Below are 21,817 nucleotides of genomic sequence, written 5' to 3'. Positions count from 1 at the left end.
AAGGGAAAAACCAATACTGTGTTATTTTGATGTATTTCTGAGTGACCTTGGTGTGTGTGTGTGTGTGTGTGTGTGGTGTGCACTTGTGTATGGGTGCAAGCTCATGTGCACAGACAGAAAGCAGAGTAGGATGCCTTTCTTTACCATTCTCCCCTATTCTCTCAAGACAGGCCTTTCAACAAGCTCCTGAGATCTGCTAGTCTATGACCCCCAACTCTGGGTCGACAGTCATGCCAGGCTTTTGTGTGGCTGTAGCGCATTTGAACTCAGAACCTCTTACTTTCATTTCACAGCAAGCACTCTTACCCACTGGGCCATCTCCCCATCCCTGATCTGGACTTTTTAGCAAACTTTTCCACAAAGTTCTCATGACATTCTTGTCCTCACATTTGATTTTACATCAGGGACAGTTACGGTCAGTAATTCACATTAAAAATATCTACTATGACATATCTACTATGATTGATATTGAATAATACTAAAAGTAATTTTTCTAAACATAAGAAAAATCATTGGTCATCAGAGCATAATCCTGTAATACATCTGCACAAACAAAACTACCACCTTACAATGTCTGTCATTTAAAATATCCTTTTACTTAACTACAGATGTATCTCTAAGACAATAGAAGTAAGCACAAACTACTAAAACCTGTCATGGTCCTTTGTAGACAGAGAAAAGTTGCCCTAAGAGTGATGCTGCTGAGCTGGCCGTTGGTGGCGCACGCGTTTAATCCCAGCACTCGGGAGGCAGAGGCAGGTGGATCTCTGTGAGTTCAAGGCCAGCCTGGTCTCCAGAGCAAGTGCCAGGATAGGCTCCAAAGCTATACAGAGAAACCCTGTCTCAAAAAACCAAAAAAAGAGAGAGAAAAAAAAAAAAGAGTGATACTGCTGTCCTCACCAAATGCTGTGACAATAACTTATATCACAGAGAAGGCTATGCTCTCTAGCAACAAAACCAAATGGTATCATGCCTGGTGACACATACCTGCCATTCCCACATTTGGGAGGCCAAAGAAGAGGATCAGGATAAGCCTTGGCTACATAGGGAGTTCAAGGCCCACCTGGGCTATATGTGACCCTGTGTCAAAACAAAAAAACCAACAAAACAAAACAAAAACTCAAAAACCCCAGTGTGAAAAAAGTTCAACTCCAAATGGAGGAGACTGCAGCTGCCCTGATTAGGTGGCCTGTGACAGCTGCTAACACTTGGACAGCCACTGTTCCTCTTAAGGAGTTACACCGCTTCCATTCTTAGAAGTCGAATACTTAGCAAACAAGTAAGTCCCATGGAAATCTCTGCCTGGTGCCACACCTGATTTTCCCTTGCCATCGTGGCCAGGTCATCTTGTAGCCTTCTGTTTTCCTTAAAGGAGATGTCTCTAGACTTCCCAACGTCATCAAGCTCTTTGTGAGTCGCATCAAGCTGGCGGCGGAGGCTGTTCACCTCTCGGTCTCGATTAGCCAAGGTGTCCTTTAGCTGGCTGTGGAAGAGTGGTATGGCAATAATAAAGTGTTATAGAAAACTCTAGTTTACTTAAAATAAGACTATTGCAGTCTCAATAAGAATATGAGTACAGAGTATAGCTGCTGCCTTTGGACACTTATTAAAAATGCTCAGGTACTTTAGATTCCTATCAATTGTTATATGTAAATAAGCTAAAAATAAATATTATTATTCCACATGTTAAGCAAACATAACATTTTCAACTATTAGGAACAAAATATAACAGTACATTAAATATTTAGTGTTTATATTTCCATTATTATATAAAACATAAAGGCATGTCAAATAAATATAGCTAGTGACTTTTGCTTTTAGATGGCTTAAATTCTTTCTGGAGACCAGACACAAAATGTAAAATTTTTAGAGTGCTCAGGATAGGTTTAATTGAAGAACAAGTACAAAAACTGGCTATCAGTGCAATCTAGGATGAGATGATGACTTGAACAGATGACTACATAAACACAAAGAGCAAGCAGATAAAAACATAGGCAATAGGACACAACAGAGGCAGAGAGCAAGTCAGAGCAGGGGACTGAGAAAGCAAGGTTATCATGGGCAAAACCGGGAACTACACATGAGATAGTTTCCTCTTGCCAGACTGCTAACTAGGTTAAGACCCCATTCTCTGAACTGTTTTCAAACACGGAATGCCTTTTCATTGATTACTTACTTCAAAGATGTTTCATACTCTGTGACTGTGGCCCTCACCTGGGCAATAGCTTTCTCCTGAAGAAATTACAGAAACAAAGATTCTAAATCATTCACACAGAATCATCCTTAGCTAAATTTGCGTCATCTACTACATTTAGATAGTAAGTAGTTAAATATACACTTCAATTACATAAATCATACATAAAAACAAGCACTAAGTAAACACACTTCTATAACCATCTGTATGTCACATCTGGGCATGTTTCTACCCACCTAAGAACTGAAGTGGTTTCCTTAAAGTGTTCCTTAATGAGACAAAAATTATATTCTAGAAATATATCAGACGCCATCTTAAAAATTCCAATTACTTGCTAGAAGGAAATTTAGATCTGTCAAAGACAGCCATGGGTCTCAGAAATTACCCACGGAGTGTAAGAACTCCATGTTTCAAGTGGAGAATACCGTCTCTTGTGCTGAGATGCCGGAGAACGTGTGACAGATACATACTTTACTGGCAAGGCTTTCTTGCAGGTTGGCGATCTTTTCTGTCTTCTCATCGACCGTCTCCTGGAGAAAGTCCTTTTCCTTGTCAATCACACCAATGGTCTTCTTCATCGCGTGAGCTTCTTCGCTCTGTGATGTCATCTTATGGCTTAGTTTCTCTACACAGAGAGAGGAATGTTTGTTAGATGGAGGGCATTAAGGTTATTGAAAGCAAAATGTCAAAAGGGCTCACCTAGTTTTTCCTCCAGAATTTTAATTTCTTCTTGGGCTGATTCAAGTTCACCTCTTTTTATGGAAAGCCGGTGCTGACAGTCATCAAGTGACCGCTGTAGCTGTTCATTTACTATCCTAAATCGGTGGACAAAAACAAATGGCATTCTTTATCTCTCATAGAAATAGCTTTGTTAAATGAGCGGTCTTAAAATATTTTCATTTATTTAAATTTCTTTTATTTCTAATTATAAAGCTCTTCCAGTATAATCAATGGCATTCTATTATACAATATTAATCTTGCTCTCCACCATTCTTCTCCAAAATGACTCCATATTCCTAAAAATAATATGGTATAAAAATGAAATTAATTGTATATTCTTTTCTAGAAGTTTCCTGGTAGTTTTAAAGTTCTCCTTAGTTTCCTAACATCAACCCCCTTTCCCTCAAAATCTATTTCTAATAGTGGAGGCAAAGAGAAAGCCCCATTTTTGTAACATGGTTGGACAGTCTAGACTCTCCGTAAGTCTTCACCATCCTGACCATGAGAGCTTGCAACTTTGCTCCTTTTGACTCTGAGTGGCAGGTGGCTGGCTGTAGGTCAGGGTATGCTGAGAAGACAGGCATTTCTTATACTGCAATGGGGTTACACCAAAGGCTGGCTTTGGAGGACAGGTAAAGGATTCATGAAAGCTAGGCAGTCCCGGTGAAGCATTTCCAGAGTCTGTTACTCTGGAAATAACAGAGGGAAGTAACCGTTCCTTCAGAAGGAGCATCCCAGATGCTCTCAGTTATAGGCTGCTGAATGGCCCAGCCTTGCTGGAAAGACCATTCTCCCCTCAGGCCATTGGCTGGGAATTGCTTCCAAAAGGAAGGGTTTCCTTGGAGGAGAAGACATTGAAGAAGCTATACTAATGGCAGCTTGACTTAGAATGCTTAATGAGGAAGAGGTCTGCTTCTCAAAACAATGAGAAAAATGAGACATTTCTATAGAAATAAGGACGTTTTATAGCAATGTTGGGGTATTCTGAAACAAACATTAACCCTAGGCCTTCTCACAGCAAGTGAATGATGATGACCGAGAGGCAGGAAGGACAATCAAGCTGGTCTGACTTCTTCAGAACTACACAACTGAACCAAAGCAAGCAAGAAAGACACCAGGTCCAGGCAATTTTACATGAGAAGTTTCTGCACTCCACATGGCTGCTCCCAAAGCCTAGAGCCATTGTGCATGGGGACAGCATAAGGGGAGGTACCATGTACATATGAGTTCATTTGTTCCTGTATGAGAGTTCCATTGGAACTATTATCCCAAGTTTACAGCAATAATTTACTTGTCCAAGGTCACACACAAAACTATCAGGGCAAAGGCAAAAGCGCAAAGGCTGTCTCATTGGTTTCTGTTCAGAATACAGAGACCAATACCTCCTAAGAGGACAGGAAAATGGAATGGCCCACAGAGGCCTTGCTGAAGAGCAAGCGGTCAGCAGCACTCTGGGCAGAGCTAATGTCCCCTTTGAGTGTAACTTTATAAACAGGGGGATTTGCTCACAGAACAGGTGCTGATAGAGGCAGCTGGGATAACATTGTGACTGTTAGAAATATAAAGGAAGTCCTTAGGTGAGTCCTAGACAAGGCTTTGGCTTTTCTCTTCCAGTGTAGAGAAGAAAGGGACAAAACAAACATCTCACTGAAGTACTGCTGCCCAGAGTCTTCCTGAGGGAAACCAAGAGGGATGCTCACCAGAAGAGCTGATGATTGCCATTTTACTCATTGTAAATTCAAACAGAAACTCTGCAAATCAAGTTGTCAGTAAAAATGAACCAGTTTCTTAGCTTTAAAGGTTACAGAGACAGAGGAAAGAAATGATTGCCCAGCAGAAAAAAAAAAAAAAAAAAGCAGTAATATTGAACTTCATTCTGGCTCTCCATCTAACAGACCTATGTCTGGCTCAAATATCCTCTCAGCCTCAAATTCCATAATTCCATTACACTGATTATGTACTGCACTTTCAGTTTATGGGACAAAATTCATAATTTCCTTACATGATATAATATATCTAAGACATCTCTTAAAGGTTCCTTCATCCATAATAAATGTTTCAAATTCTAAAATGAAGTTCCATCTAAGAGAGGTAGGTTTGGAAATCCAATGGCTTATTACAGGAACACTACTGGGGAGTTTTCTTGGAGGCTCTCCTATGAGCCCAAGGTTCCAGCCCATTATGAAGGCTGGGAATAGCATCACATGGTACACCAGAAAAGGAAGAGGGATGGAACAATTTTAGCATCAGCTCCACAAGCTCAGCTGCTGTCATTCAGTAGCAACACTCTTGTTCTCAGTGCTAAGTAGGGTTGCCCCTAAGACAGTTTCGGCATCTGGCACAGCCTATGACTCTTCTTTCCCTTATCTAAAATGATTCTTAATTCCTTAGCAAACATTTCTCAGAGAAACTAGCTGTATATAGCTAAATACACCTAATATTTCTGAATCTAACATTTTTAATATATTTACATATTTCCTAATATATCTAAATAAATCTGAGTAAAACAGCTGACACCTAATGGTATAATCATAGATCCACCTAGAGTTCTTGGGTCATTTCCAGGAAATTCTGCTCTAGCATGTTTTCCATCCTAAATAAACATGTGACACTCCTGACTTTATTGATACATGGAAGGCTAAAGCAGCAGAGGGCTAAGCTGAAGGCTTATAGTTCCAGGATTCTATGTTAAATGGGAGGAACACTTGAGCACAGGATTCCAGATTAGTTAATTGGAGGAGCACTTGAGCACAGGATTCTATGTTAAGTGGAGGAGCACTTGAGCACAGGATTCCATGTTAAATGGGAAGAGCACTTGAGCATAGGATTCCATGTTAAGTGGGAGGAGCACTTGAGCACAGGATTCTAAACTAGTTAAATGGGAGGAGCACTGGCTTGAGGTCAAGTCTGGGCAAAAGTGAAAACCCACACAATAAATTAAAGTGACTTGAGACCAATATGACAACTTTCAGCTGTGTCACTGTTTGTCAGCAGTTACAAAGTGCTATGGAGTGATGGAGAAAAAGAGAGTTGGCTGAATGGGCTGGAAAACAGTTTATAAGCCTTGATCAAGGGTTGACAAGCAATCTCCTATTATTTCTTTCTAGCTGCAAAGAGTTTAAATGTTTAAGTAAGTGAAAAAGATTTTCACAGGAAAACATTTTGTGACATGAAAATTAAATGAAATCCAAATAAAACTGTATTGGAACAGAACCATGCTCATTCACTTGGCTTACAGTGATTTTTGCATGTCTGAAGCTGGTTTTTAAAGGTAAGAAGAAACTGAATGGGCCACACAGACTAAAATACTGAGCACTGACAGTAAGCTTGCCAACCCTGGCTCTGGCTAGCATGTGGAGGCATCAGCTGCCATCATCCCAGCACACAGACATTTCCTTATTATACTGAGGAAGTTAGGGTTAGACTATAAAGTGCTAGACCATTGAATACTGCGGTACAAGAGAGATAGAGTCATTAACATTTTCAAAACTGCTGTTTTAATACTGTCTTCTGATGCTACACCCAGAAGCCAGACCAAAGACCCTCTATTTCTACAATGAGAGTTGTGCCTGATCCAGGAGGCCTGTTTGAAGCATGGAAATTTGGCGAAGACAATTCCTAACACAGAAGATGGCCCAGGGGGTACAAAGGAGCATGTACCTCATCTGCCTGAGGACGAGCTTCTTGCATTGGACACCATGTAATCTATAGACTACATTGAAAATGGCACAAGGTTCGACAACGTGCTTCCACTCCTCTAAAGGCTTTACTTGTGGTTTGGTGCTGAATTTAGACCTGATAGCTTAAATGAGTTTTTATCAATGTTTACCAATAGAATGTGCAAGATACACTGTTCTTAGAGATAGTCTCTTTCTAGTCTTCTACTATCTTGTTGAGACTTCTGGTTTTGTATACAGGGTCTGTTTTATGTTCATCATCTCTTTGTCTTTCTGAATTGTAGGTGAAATTCTTGAACTCATTATTTGGCCAATTCAATTTTCTACAGTAGCCAATCTAGTTACTTCTCAATAACCTTCCCGTGGTAATTTAATCAGTCTTTTAAAAATCATCATGGCTACCATTCTCTTCTGGTCGCAGTTACTGCTTCATTACTGAGTTTCATAGATAAAAATCTGTTGACAAATGAAATATTTCTTCCTATTTTTTATGGTAGATACAACTAAGACAAAGAGATTCCCCGACTCTTCAGAGTCGAGCCTTTCTCCCAACCTTCAGTTACCTTTTATTGTATTTATTTATTTATGCTTATGGTAGCTTGACAATGTGGGGGCTAACACTGCTAGCTTTTATTTTTTAAGTTTTATGTACTTGAAACTGACAAATGGCTAACGAATGTATACATTATGGATTACTGTACTACTATATTCCCATATACATCACCTTTTGATTTTATGAAAGAGACCTTTCTTAAATTTGCCTTTTGCCCTCAAAGTTCATTGCTACTGTGTCAATGCTGACCCATGACCTTTGTTGCTTATTGCTCATCTCTAAGACACCAAATCCATGTTCTATGTGCTATCAGAGTTAGCTTTCCTACCCCTTGGCTAATTCTTCATTTTCTAAATCAGAAAGGGTTAAAAAAAAAGGGCATAAAACATTGGAATTTCTATTATTTTAAAAGAGGAGAGAAAAAGGAGGAAATGGCCCATGTAGAGGAGGTTCTAAGAGCCCAGCCAGCAGCCCTTCCCTACAGAGCACAGCATCTGAGTATTTACTAATAAGGTATAGAGAACTTCTGGAGTCACATCAACTTGTGAAAGGTTCAGAACTACGGACACCCAGCTCTCTCCAGATGCACTCACTAAAGTCAGACCTCCAGACCTCCCTCCATCCTTCCTAAAGACTCCAGGAAGACTGAGCTATGAGGCCAACTTGGGAAACCACTGTTCAAAGACACAGAGCAGAATGCCATGGTTATGAACTACATAACCAGAAGAAGCATGTCCAGAGGTGAAGTAATGAAATCTTTAACAGACTTACCTAAGGGAGTTCATCTCGGTTTTCTGATGGGATGAGTCTCCAGTCATGTGGCTAAGCTTCTGAACTTGGAGTTTTGATTTGTTCTCTAATGACTCTACTGTTTCTTTCATTATTAATATTTTAGATTGCAATTCATACTTTTCACTTTCAAGCTATAATTTAAATTTAAAACATTAATAAGCATGTATATAGTAATATCTTATTTTTCATAGTTACTCTTTAATAATATTTCTGGAAGACAATTATGGAAATATATTAGACTTTTCTAACACTAAACATCATCTGCACTCTTAAGATTGAGATGTCAAGATGGGCGTATCCATTTGCCTTTCCTCGCTATTATTACAATGAAAGAAAACAGGGAAACACAAATGACAGCAATGAAGCAGGAAGGGAGACGATAAGCAGGATGAAAATCAAAGGAACTTGATTTTCATAAAAACCCCTCCATGGTTTATTTTCCAGCTTTTAGAACCAATAGACTGTCCCCCTCCAATCCAAACCTGCAATAAGTAGACAGGAATTATACAAGACTGAGAGCTGAAAAGAAGGAAACCACAAAATTGCTGAGATTTCTGTGAGAAACAAAGTGGAAGTTTCCCTTGAGTGCATAAAATAAGATCTGACTTAATGGAGACTGCCGCATTTCTCTGGGTAGGACCATAATAATTTAAATGTATAAAATTTTCACCAAATTAAAAATTCAATGAAATGCAAATAAAAGCAATTCTTAACTGAATTGCTTTTTTAAAAGGATGGTCCCTTATACTTTATGCAAAAATTCTTTTAGAAGAAAAAAACAACAGAAAGACAAATTGGGAGTGAAAGAATGTAAATAAATTTTACCATAACTAAAATAAAAATACAGCTACTGTAATTAAAACTGGACTTCATGTAGAAATGAATAAGCAAATACACCTATTTTTCCCCATGTAAGAGTATATACAATATGAAGAAATCATAAAACAAAAAGAGTATCTTTTATGTGGCTTAAAAAATATTATCTGGATCCCTTTCCGCCGACCAACCCAGGAACTAGGTGAGTGAGTCTCTGCCCTTACCCAACTCCCGCCCAAAACATCACTCATCCCGACCACACGCCCCAACCCCTACTACCCTCCCCCCCACCTGCGCCTGCTGGCTTGGAGTAGACACACCCAGGCAGGGAGGAGCTCCCTGCTCCCTGAATCTGGTAGCACCCCACTCTTCCATCCCTTTAAGCCGACCGACCCAGGAAAGAAGTAAGTGAGCCTATGCCCTTACCAAACCCCCATCCAAACCATCACTCACCCCGACCACCCCCCCACCCCACCCCCACACCTGTGCCTGCCGGCTTGGGGTAGACACGCACAGACAAGGAGGAGTTCCCTGAATCTGGAAACACCCCACTCTTCCATCTCTTTCCACCAACCGATCCACAACGAGTGAGGAGACTACCAGGAGAGGCAAGACCATCCAAAGTTGTGGACATTGAATTCCTGGCCCCCACACACCACTGGGTCACAAGAGGAGATAGAGAGACCCCACCTGTACCCACTAAAAGAAGATATGGGAAGAAGACAGAATAAGATTTCCTCAACAACAGAAAGACCAATATGACACCACCAGAATCTAGGGACTCCACTCCAGCAAGATCTGAAAAGCCCAACACAGAGCATAAAGATGAGATGGACCTCAAAAATTATCTCAGCAAGATGATAGAGACCTTTAAGGAGGAAACAAGAAAATCCCTTAAAGAAATAGAAGAAAAAGCAAACAAAAAATTACACAAAATGGAGGAAAAGACAAACCAAAAAATCCATGAAATAAACAAATCTCTTAAAGAATCTAAAGCAACCCAAGAAAAAACATCCAAACAAGTGAAGGAAGTTCTTGAAACAGTTCAAAGCATGAAAGCTGAAATAGACATAATAAAGAAAACACAGAAGGGAATGAGGCCATGCTGGAAATGGAAAGGCTGGATAAATGATAAGGAACTAAAGATGTGAGTATAACCAATAGAATTCAAGAGATGGAAGAGAGAATCTCAGCTATTGAAGACTCGCTAGAGGATATACATTCATCAACCAAAGAAAACCTCAAGTCCAACAAATCCCTAACACAAAATATCCAGGAAATATGGGACACCATAAAAAGACCAAACCTAAGAATAATAGGTGTAGAAGAAGGTGAAGAAACACTGCTCAAAGGTACAGAAAACATATTCAACAAAATCATAGAAGAAAACTTCCCCAACCTACAGAAGGATATGCCTATGAAAGTACAAGAAGCTTACAGGACACCAAACAGACTGGACCACAAAAAGAAGTCGCCCCGACACATAATAATCAAAACACCAAATCTACAGAATGAAGAGAAAATATGAAGAGCAGCAAAGGAAAAAGGCCAAGTAACATATAAAGGCAAACCAATCAGAATCACACCCAACTTCTCAATGGAAACTCTGAAAGCCAGAAGGTCTTGGATAGATACCCTACAAGCACTAAGGGAGCATGGATGTCAACCCAGACTACTGTACCCAGCAAAACTTTCAATCACTATAGATGGAGAAAACAAGATATTCCATGACAAAAACAGATTTAAACAATACATATCCACAAATCCAGCACTACAGAAGGTTCTGGAAGGAAAACTCCAACCCAACGAACATAACTATACTCACAAAAACACTGGCAATAGATAATCTAATTTTACCAAACACAAAAAGAAACAGGAGGGCGAAATCCACACACAATGACACCACCACCAATAAATCCAAAACAAAGAACCAATGAATGATCATTAATATCCCTAAATGTCAATGGTCTTAACTTACCCATAAAATGATATAGGCTAACAGAATGGATAAGAAGACAGAATCCATCCTTCTGCTGTTTACAAGAAACACACCTCAATTTCAAAGATAGGCGATACCTCAGAGTAAAAGGATGGGAAAAAATTTTCCAATCAAATGGGCTCAAGAAACAAGCTGGTGTAGCAATCCTAATATCTAACAAATTAGACTTTAAACTAAAAGCAATCAAAAGAGATAAAGAAGGGCATTTCATACTCATCACAGGAAAAGTCCATCAAGATGAAGTCTCAATCCTGAACATCTATGCCCCCAATAAGAAAGCACGCACATTTGTAAAAGAAACATTACGAAAGCTCAAACCACACATAAAACCACACACACTTATAGTAGGAGACTTCAACACCCCCCTTACACCACTAGACAGGACCACCAGACAGACACTTAACAAAGAAACAAAGGATCTGACAGAAGTTATGACCCAACTGGGTTTAACAGATATCTATAAAACATTCCATCCAAACACAAAAGAATATACCTTCTTCTCAGTGTCACATGGAACCTTCTCAAAAATTGACCACAAAGCAAACCTCCACAGTTACAAAAGAATTGAAATAACCCCCTATATCTTATCAGACCACCATGCATTAAAGCTAGAATTCAACAGCAATACAAATTGCAGAAAACCTACATTGGCGTGGAAAATGAATAACACCCAATTGCACCATTCCTGGGTTGAGGAAGAAATAAAAAAGAAATTAAAGACTTCCTAGAATTTAATGAGAATGTAGACACAACATACCCAAACTTATGGGACACTCTGAAAGCAGTGCTAAGAGGGAAGTTCATAGCACTAAGTGCCCATATGAAGAAACTGGAGCAAAGTCACATTAGAGAATTGACAGAACAACTTTTTGCTTTAGAGCAAAAAGAAGGAAACACACCAAGGAGGAGTAGATGCCAGGAAATAATCAACCTGAGAGCTGAAATCAACAAAGTAGAAACTAGGAAAACAGTACAAAGAATCAATGAAACAAAGAGTTGGTTCTTTGAGAAGATCAATAAGATAGACAAACCTCTAGCCAAACTAACCAAAAGGCAGAGAGAGAGCATGCTAATTAACAAAATCAGAAATGAAAAGGGGGATATAACAACGGACACTGAGGAAATTCAGAGAATCTTCAGGTCATACTTTGAAAACCTGTACTCCACAAAATTGGAAAATCTAAAGGAAATGGACAGCTTTCTGGATAAATATCACTTACCAAAATTAAGATCAGATAAACAGTTTAAATCAACCTATAACCCCCAATGAAATAGAAGCAGTCATCAAAAGCCTCCCAACCAAAAAAAGCGCAGGGCCATATGGCTTCACTGCAGAATTCTACCAGAAATTCAAACAAGAGCTAATTCCAGTACTCCTCAAACTGTTCCACACAATAGAAGCAGATGGGATATTGCCAAACTCTTTCTACGAGGCTACAATCACTTTGATACCCAAGCCACACAAAGATATGACTAAGAAAGAGAACTACAGACCGATATCCCTCATGAACATCGATGCTAAAATACTCAATAAAATATTGGCCAACCGAATCCAAGAACATATCAGAAATTTCATCCACCATGATCAAGTAGGCTTCATCCCAGGGATGCAAGGATGGTTCAACATACAAAAATCCGTCAATGTAATCCACTATATAAACAAACTGAAAAAGAAAAACCACATGATCATCTCACTAGACGCTGAAAAAGCCTTTGACAAAATCCAACATCCCTTCATGATAAAGATCTTGGAGAGAACAGGAATAACAGGAACATATCTAAACATGATAAACACAATATACACCAAACCAATAGCCAACATCAAACTAAATGGAGAGAAACTCAAAGCGTTTCCTCTAAAATCAGGAACAAGACAAGGCTGTCCACTCTCTCCATATCTCTTCAATATTGTACTTGAAGTTCTGGATATAGCAATAAGACAAGAAAAGGGGATCAAAGGGATACGAATTGGAAAGGATGAAGTAAAACTTTCACTATTTGCAGACGACATGATAGTCTACATTAGTGACCCGAAAAACTCTACCAGGGAACTCCTACGGCTGATAAACACCTTCAGCAAAGTAGCAGGATACAAACTTAACTCAAAAAAATCAGTAGCCCTATATATACTATATACAGATGATAAATCCAATGAGAAAGAAATCATGGAAACATCACCTTTCACAATATCCACAAGCAACATAAAATATCTTGGGGTAACACTAACCAAAAAAGTGAAAGACCTGTACAATAAGAACTTTGAGACTTTAAAGAAAGAAATTAAAGAAGATACCAGAAAATGGAAAGATCTCCCATGCTCTTGGATAGGTAGAATTAACATAGTAAAAATGGCAATCCTGCCAAAAGCAATCTACAGATTCAATGCAATCCCCATCAAAATCCCAACACAGTTTTTCACAGACATTGAAAGAACAATACTCAACTTTATATGGAAAAATAAAAAACCCAGGATAGCCAAAACAACTCTATACAATAAAGGATCTTCTGGAGGCATCACCATCCCTGACTTCAAGCTCTACTACAGAGCCATAGTTCTGAAAACAGCTTGGTATTGGCACAAAAATAGACAGATCAATGGAATCGAATTGAAAACCCTGATATTGACCCACGCACCTACAAATACCTTATTTTTGACAAAGGTGCTAAATCTATACAATGGAAAAAAGATAGCATCTTCAACAAATGGTGCTGGTACAATTGGATTCGGACATGCAGAAAATTGCAGATAGATCCATACCTGTCACCATGCACAAAACTTAAGTGCAAATGGATCAAAGATCTCAGCATTAATCCAGCCACATTGAATCTTCTAGAAGAGAAAGTGGGAATTACCCTTGAACAAATTGGCACAGGAGAACAATTCCTGAACATCACGCCAGAAGCACAGACATTGAGGTCTGCAATTAATAAATGGGACCTCCTGAAACTGAGAAGGTTCTGCAAGGCAAAGGAAACAGTCAGTAGGACAAAACAACCACCCACAGAATGGGAAAAGATCTTCACCGATCCCACATCTGATTTCCAAATATATATAAGGAGCTCAAGAAGCTAGCCACCAAAACACCAAACAATGAAATTAAAAAGTGGGGTGCAGAACTAAATAGAGAATTCTCAACAGAGGAATCTGAAATGGCTGAAAGACACTTAACAAAGTGCTCAAAATCATTGGCCATCAGAGAAATGCAACTCAAAACAACTCTGAGATACCACCTCACACCTGTCAGAATGGCTAAAATCAAAAATACCAATGACAATCTATGCTGGAAAGGATGTGGAGAAAAAGGAACACTCCTCCATTGCTGGTGGGAATGCGAACTTGTAAGACCACTCTGGAAATCAGTATGGTGGTTGCTCAGAAAAATGAGAATCAGTCTACCTCAAGATCCAGCCATTCCTCTCTTGGGTATATACCCAAATAGGGCATGTTCATACAACAAGGACATATGTTCAACCATGTTCATAGCAGCATTGTTTGTAATAGCCAGAACCTGGAAGCAAACTAGATGCCCCTCAACTGAAGAATGGATTGAGAAAATGTGGTACATTTATACAATGGAGTACTACTCAGCAGAAAAAAGCAAAGGAATCTTGAAATTCGCAGGCAAATGGATGGAACTAGAAGAAACCATCCTGAGTGAGGTAACACAGTCACAAAAAAGACAAACATGGTATGTACTCACTGATATATGAATTTTAGACATAGAGCAAAGGATTACCAGACTATAATCCTCTTCACCAAAGAAACTAGGAAACATGAAGGACTCTAAGGGATAAATGGCCCCCAGGAATGGAAGGGGCATGAACTCCTAAACTAATTGGGAACATGAGGGTACGGGGGAGGGAGCTGCTACAATAAGAGCAAGAGAAGAGGAGTAGAGGAGAGGAAATGGAGGGCAGAAATATTGAGTTGGGGGAAGAATAGAAGAGAGAGAGCAGGATGAGAGATACCACATCAGAGGGAGCCACTATAGGTCCAAGAAGAGATCTGGAACCAGGGAGATCTCCAGAGACCTACAAGGATGACATGATCTGACAATCCAGGCAATGGTGGAGAAGATAACCTAAAAGCCCTTCCCCTAAAATGAGATTGATGACTTCTCTTTATGCCATCCTAGAGCCCTCATCCAGTGGCTGATGGAAGCAGATACAGACATCCACAGATACACACTGAGTTGAAATCGGGAATTTAGTTGAAGAGAGGGAAGAATGAAGAGCGAAGTGGTCTGGACCAGGTTGGAGAAACCCACAGGAACAATTGGCCTGAACAAGGGAGAGCACATCGACCCCAGATGCTGTCAGGGAGGCCAGTACAAGACTGATCTAGACCCCTGAACATGGATGACAATAAGGAGGCCTCTGCACTCCAGGGAGCCTCTGGTGGTGGATTAGTATTTTTCCCTGGTGCAAGAAGGGACTTTGAGAGCCCATCCCACATGAAGGGTTACACTCTGGCCCTGGACACATGGGGAAGGGCCCAGGACCAGCACAGGAAGATTTGGTGGACTTTGCAGAGCCCCCGTTGAGGGCCCTACCCTGCCTGGGGAGTGGTGGGTGGATGGGGTGGGGGGTAGGCTGGGGGTGGGGGAAGAGGGATGGGGGTGAGGGGAGGGAGAGGGAGAAGGGACTTACATGTGAAACAAGTTTGTTTCCTAACTAGAACTAATAAATAAATTAAAAAAAATATTATCTGACCCTCCATGCGCAGGCCTTAGTAATATCCTTTTTCTGCCACACAAACCTACAATCCTGAATCTTCTTCCTTTTTGTTTTGTTTTTCAGATGGGATCCACAGGCTGTCCTTGAACTCCTACACTCAAATGATCCCCCTGTCTCAGCCTCCCACATGCTCAATCTGCAGGCATGCACCAAGCATCTTGCTTTTCGTCAATGAATCACAGTGGCATTCTTTCCTAAGCTTAGTTTTCCTTGTTTCTGAACTGTACACGAGTAGACTCAGACTACATGCTTTCTCCCGAAACATGCATTTGTATCAGTCATACAAGTTGATGTTTGTAACTTTCATCATACTTCTGTTCAGTAGCACTCTACTGTATTGACTTACAATCACATATTCGTTCAAGTAAATACTTTAGGCTTTGTGGGACCTATCATCTGTCACCACCACTCCAGTGAAGCATGGTAACAGATACAGACAATACAGATACACAGCAGATGAGGTGGTCAGTATCTTCACTAAAAGATGGCTGCTAAAGAAAGTAGCCACATTAAAAATATGTCACAGACTTTGTAATAGGGTAAGAAGTCCTGAGAGCTTGGCCCATGGTCACCTCTGGTACACAAGTATAAACCCGTGAAAGACTAGGCTTTGAGGAAGGGACAGGGTGATTCTCTGTTTCTCAGTAGCTGTTGCAGCCATGGTCCAAGTAGGCCTGGCTACTGCTCAAATTGGCAGCAGACACTGTGTGAACCTCATGCTTCAGCCTTGACTAGCTAGCTGTAAGTAATCTTAAAATGATTTCTGCATATGGTCTATTTCAGGCAGGAGCCAATTTCTTATTCTTTGTATCTTAATATATGTAGCCATTCATTCGATAATCACTCTTTACTCCCTGGTCTGGGTTTCTGAATGTTAGGTTCCTTTATGTGGGTTTGTTATATTTGGTTTAATTAGGTAAGTACTAATACGGATTAGTCCTTATCTTTAATTATAATGGCCCTAAAAACCCAGTATCAATGTTCCTTAAACTTCTATGTGGCTTTTGGCTCTTTGTTTCCATATAAATTCTGTAATTTCAGAGTAGCCAACTGTAGAATGTATATTATCTAGTTAGTATAGAATGGTTGTATCTATACTCAACATATAAATATTTTCCTATCACTATTTCCTGAACAACACAGCATAACAACTGTTTATACAACATTTAAAATGTATAAGACATTATATAGTTGAAGTACTGTAAACAATCTAAATGAATATGGGAGGATATATAGGTTATATGCAATATTATGGCATTTTATTAAAAAAAAAACAAAAAACAAACAAAAAAACTTGAGATTCTTCCGACTTAGGTATCCAAGGAAGTCCTAGAAGCAATATTCTGCAGGTACTGAGGGCTAATTATAAAGAAAATTAACAGTGAGCTTCACTTTTTAGTCTATATCCTATAATTACATTTATAACACCAAACCACAATAATCACAGTTAGCCACTACCGATGCCTGTAATATTTGAGGACTCTTAAGTGTGGCATGTGTGTTGGTCATCCATTACATTTTCACAGAAAGCCTGAGAAAGAATTACTAGTCCTATGTCATAAATGAAAACCACTAGAAGACAGAAGAACCAAGAAAATGGTTCAGACAAGAGCCAGATTTGAACCAAGTAATTAGTCTTAGAGCACACTCCTCCTTGCTGCATATTAGTTTTCAAAAAACATACAGTGTAGTAAAATTGTCACTGGCACAGTCATTCATCTGATTTATATACTATGCCCCAATCCTTTGATAAATTACCTGGTGATTCATAAATGTCAAATGTTCAATAGTTTTCTCTAATTCTGAGTTCTCCAAAACATTCATTTCTTGGATATTCTGAAAAAGAATTTTATAGAAAATGTTCATTTGTGTCAAATAATCACAAAATTAAGTAATGCCAGTTTGCAGAGCTATGTATCCTATTTCATAGAATCTATGAATGTTCTAGAAAGGTCAGACATTTTATAAAAGCATTCTTTCTGTTAGAAGTTACATTTCTGACCTTCATGTGTCACACAGAAAAGAAAAAGGAGTGGATTCATTTAAAAAGACTTAGGTGGATGGATACTTGTTAACACAAATGTACTGAGAACAGCACACTAAGTCACATGGGCAGGAATGAGCCCTCATAAGAAGAGATGTACGCAACTCCCCCCCCCCATTTATTTCTTACAGTGTTGCTAACTCCTCACATTAGGTTAGAGCTCTACTGCTGAGCTAGAACTCAGATGTAAGAAAAACAGGACACAAAGAAGAAAATATACAATCAGGAAGGCATAGGCAACAGAATGCAACAAGACCAGTTCTAAGAACTGGCTGGTCAGGATATAGAAGAAGGCTCATTTTCTGGTTATATCACACAAGTACCAACCGCTGCCAAGTCAAGGACACATAACGTAATGGTCACGGAGCTTTTCTTTTTTTTTTTTTTTTCCGAGACAGGGTTTCTCTGTGTAGCTTTGGAGCCTATCCTGGCACTCGCTCTGAAGACCAGGCTGGCCTCCAGAGATCTGCCTGCCTCTGCCTCCTGAGTGCTGGGATTAAAGGCGTGCGCCACCAACACCCAGCACAGAGTTTTTCTCTGTGTTGTATATGAGCTTATATGAGTATATGAATATACTCATATTCATGATATTCATTAGAAAGCTGTATTTGATACTTGGATTGTATATCTAGTTAAAGGAATCACTGCTGTGTTTATCAACTCACTTAAACAGTGCTGATATATGTTCTTTACCAAGCACCAAGCAAGGTGTTAGGGCGCAGCCATGAGTAGATTACATAGATTACATATAGCTTCATAAAAAAGACCGACCTAATACGAGAAACTAAAATAAAGCCATGAAGGCAGGAAGCCAAGAGTTCAAAGGTGATCCTCAGGTTTAAGTCAGCCTAAGATACACGAGACCTTGTCTCAAAATAAATAAATGGTCCTAGAAGTGCTATGCAGGCTGCTGAAGGAAGGGTGACAGTAAGAGTCACACCCAGCCCTGGATCTTGCATTCTACAACACTCACCTGCCAGGTAAGATGTGCCACTGATACAACAGTGACATGTTACAGGTGACTCTTTTCTCATTAGACTCCAGGCCTGCCCCACAGATGGAAGTTGCATGTCTGATGTGGTAAGCCTGATCAAAGGCCCAATGCTACTGAGATCATGGTCTGCAGGGTAGAACCCACTATTGTTCTAATGTTCTAAATGACCATGCTGTCAAAGTGCCTCCAAATACGTATGTTCATACCTACCCAGCGGGGCTGCTCTCTTGACCTTGGTCAGAGAGGCTCTTCTTTGCAGTGGGCTACAGTCAATGGAGAGATGCAGAACTGCCTAAGTGCAGAGAATAAGAGACTTACCCTGGACATTTATATCAACTCCCTGCCCCCCAGCAGAGGATAAGGGAACATCATAGAAGGGGAGGAAGGAAGGACTCGAGAGCTGGAATATGGGAAGGGTGCTGTGAAAGGCTGTCTTCTGGGTATGGCACGGCCATCACACCCATGCACTCGCAGCTGCCAGGACTATGTGCACAAGGCATAGAGAAAATCAAGCCACCCAATACTATTGCATAAATGGGGTATGTGGTCTCCAGGCTGCAATCTTTACTGAGGAGCTACTGGTAGTTGACAGTTTGAGGAGGGAGAATCATTTTTTTTGTAATCACTGATAGGATTCCTATGCCCCAAACCATGCACATATAGTGGGTTATTTAAAAAAAAAAAAAAAAAGAAAGGAGGAAATTAAAACATGAGGGGGAGTTGGGAGGGGTTAAGAAGAATATGTATGATCATATTTCATTGTTATACACGCATGAAATTCTCAAGCATAAAGGAAAATGAATATAAATAAATAAATTTGTTTCTAGGCTAGGAGCTTTATTTTCATATGTCAAAATGGATCTAGAGCCTGGTGCTCACTGTCTGGTGTTTTACCTGTAGTTAAAGGATAAGTAAACATAGAGAAGACCATGTGAAGAGGTGCCTTAAGCCAGGAGCCTTGAAAAAAAGGAGTATGAAAGAGCAAAAAATGAGTGTTGGAGAAAAGATGACAGGGCTTAAAACAGGCCAGGGTGATCGCTAGTGGTCTTGTAACAGGTAATGAACTTTACTAGAAGTAGCATGACCAGAGTTACATCTTTGAAAGATGAGTCTAAAATCATTGTTAAACACGTATCAGAGAGCACAAAGGGCCCCACTATAATAACCCACGTGAGAGAATAACCACAAGGAGTGCACAGTCGGAAGGACACAAGGAGACTGTCAACACAGATGGGTGAGGCTGGACAAGGCACTTAAGTTTATTATCATTCAGGGCTCTATCTGTCAACGAAACAACCAGAAAAGGCTTTGTGAAGATCCACTGTGATAGCTCATGTATAAAAGCACTTGAAACAGAGCCCTCCTGGGGGAAAGGCTTAGTTGTTCAGGAGGCAGCACTGATGGCCTTGGCTGACAGCTGTCACTCGAGCTTTCAGGGAGAGCTTAGTCATAACGGATGCTGGAAAGCAGGGCGGCCAGAAGACAGACGGACGGGTAACACTGCAAAAGTCTGGAGGAGTCAGATGGGTAGTGCTGATTTTAAAGGAAAGGTCTCCTGGAAATTCATAAAAGCCTGCCTCCTACAACCCAGAAGGGTTTTGCTAATCTGAATGCAGTCTTTCTGGGCTGCTAGTACTAATATGGTTTTTAAAAAGTCTAGTTTTACATTTCTGGTCATTACAACAGATAAGGAAAAGGGTAAGTGAGTGGCTGTGCTAACGATGCCATATTGCACATAATTTTTCTCTCTGGTAATTTTAACTGATTTTTTTTTCTAATTTCTAGAAGGCAGCATTCCAAAAGACTCCAATTAAAAACATTCTTACACTGCCTTTGGGTGTAAAACTTTAACTGAAAGTTTGTAGCATAAAGACTATGCATAAAGTGTTTATATTTTGTTCCTAATTTTAGTGGTTAGCTTCAAAGCATTTATTTCATAGTATTAACTGGAAGTAACCATGGCTTCCCCAATAAGAACACTCAGAACTTACTGTGTGGACGTACTATGAGATAATGCTTTGTATATATTAACACACTTAGTTGGGAGCAATTCTAAGAATAATAATCTACCCAAGAGAAATAAAAACTTCACACAAACACTCGTACAATCATCACTCATGGGTGAACCTTAAGGATATCAAGATGGGAAACATCAAATATTAAAACACACATGTGGATTGAGGGTGGAGCTCAGGGGCTGATCGACTGTCTGTATATGCTAGACCCTAGGTTCAATGACCAACACCACAAAATGAAAAAAAATCACATTTAATTCATATGTTTAGTTCAAATGCAATGTCCAGAGAAGGCAAAGGCAGAGAGGCAGAAAGTGAATCAGTAGTGCTAAGCTGAGGAGGCCTGGGGCAAGCTGAAGCTTTTATAATGGATACAAGGTTCTGGTCTACGGTAATGAGTTTTTCTAAGATTAATTATGGTGCAAGTTATAAAAGAGAGACAGGGAGAAAAAGGATAGCAAGCGCCACTCAACTGTCCCTTTCATTAAATTGGTAAATTGTCTGCTGGTGAAAAATAACCATTGTCATTAGGTAAAGAAGAAAAGAACACCACTATTGACCTACAACAATCCTGAGTTCAGGGTGTGGCTCAATGCTTCTGTAAAGACGGAAAGCGAATGTTTTAGGATTTGGGGGCCAAATGTCTGCTATGACTTCCCAACTCTGCCACCATGGTATGAAAGCAGCGATGGACAACACATCCATGCTGGAATATTCTTAGCTATGGCCATACACAAACAAGGTGGCTGAGTTTGGGCTGGCATGCTGCTATGCTAGCTCCACCTAGATGTGATGTATACTCCCAATAGTAACTTCACAGGAAAGTGAAGTTACAAAGGCAGGCCGTGGGGGAGGGGCACAGTCAATGTGTTCTACTTTCATTTTCTTCCCAAATACTTAATAAATTACCTTTCAAAAAGATGTAAATTGAATTACTTACTTTCAACTTTTCTCTCAGAGCTTCCTTTTCTGCTGTAATTCTTCTTAAGTCAGATAATGCACGTTCTTTCTCCTTTTCAATACAATTAACAAAACTGTTGGTAACTGTCCCATTAGTGGGTTCTTGTCTCAGTGTGGATAGCTCCTCCTTCGCCTTGATGCATTAAAAGATAGAAAAGTACTCTGGATATCATCCATTATTTTAATAAGGGCATGGGGCAGGGATATATGAAATACATGCTACTTTCCCTTTCTTTCCAAAACCCAATAAGATTAAAAGGATTAAAATGAAACACTAAAGTCCCAAAGGCAAGAAGACAGAGAGAAGCTGCAGCCA

The 21,817-nt window shown here is 39.8% G+C and overlaps 1 protein-coding gene across 1 annotated transcript in view; it reads right to left on the bottom strand.

The window, feature by feature from the left end:
* The window catches only part of Cep135 (centrosomal protein 135), a 58,302-nt gene that overhangs the window by 14,616 nt on the left and 21,869 nt on the right, over positions 1-21,817 (bottom strand). Inside the window, 10 exon segments of the mRNA NM_001246723.1 lie at positions 1,315-1,483; positions 2,177-2,232; positions 2,665-2,673; positions 2,676-2,698; positions 2,700-2,819; positions 2,894-3,004; position 7,912; positions 7,915-8,067; positions 17,247-17,324; positions 21,482-21,634. Coding sequence (NP_001233652.1) covers positions 1,315-1,483; positions 2,177-2,232; positions 2,665-2,673; positions 2,676-2,698; positions 2,700-2,819; positions 2,894-3,004; position 7,912; positions 7,915-8,067; positions 17,247-17,324; positions 21,482-21,634 — 873 coding nt within the window.

Source organism: Cricetulus griseus, assembly GCF_003668045.3.
Source record: "Cricetulus griseus strain 17A/GY chromosome 1 unlocalized genomic scaffold, alternate assembly CriGri-PICRH-1.0 chr1_1, whole genome shotgun sequence".
NCBI lineage: Eukaryota > Metazoa > Chordata > Mammalia > Rodentia > Cricetidae > Cricetulus > Cricetulus griseus.
This window is presented reverse-complemented; position numbering and strand designations above follow the sequence as displayed.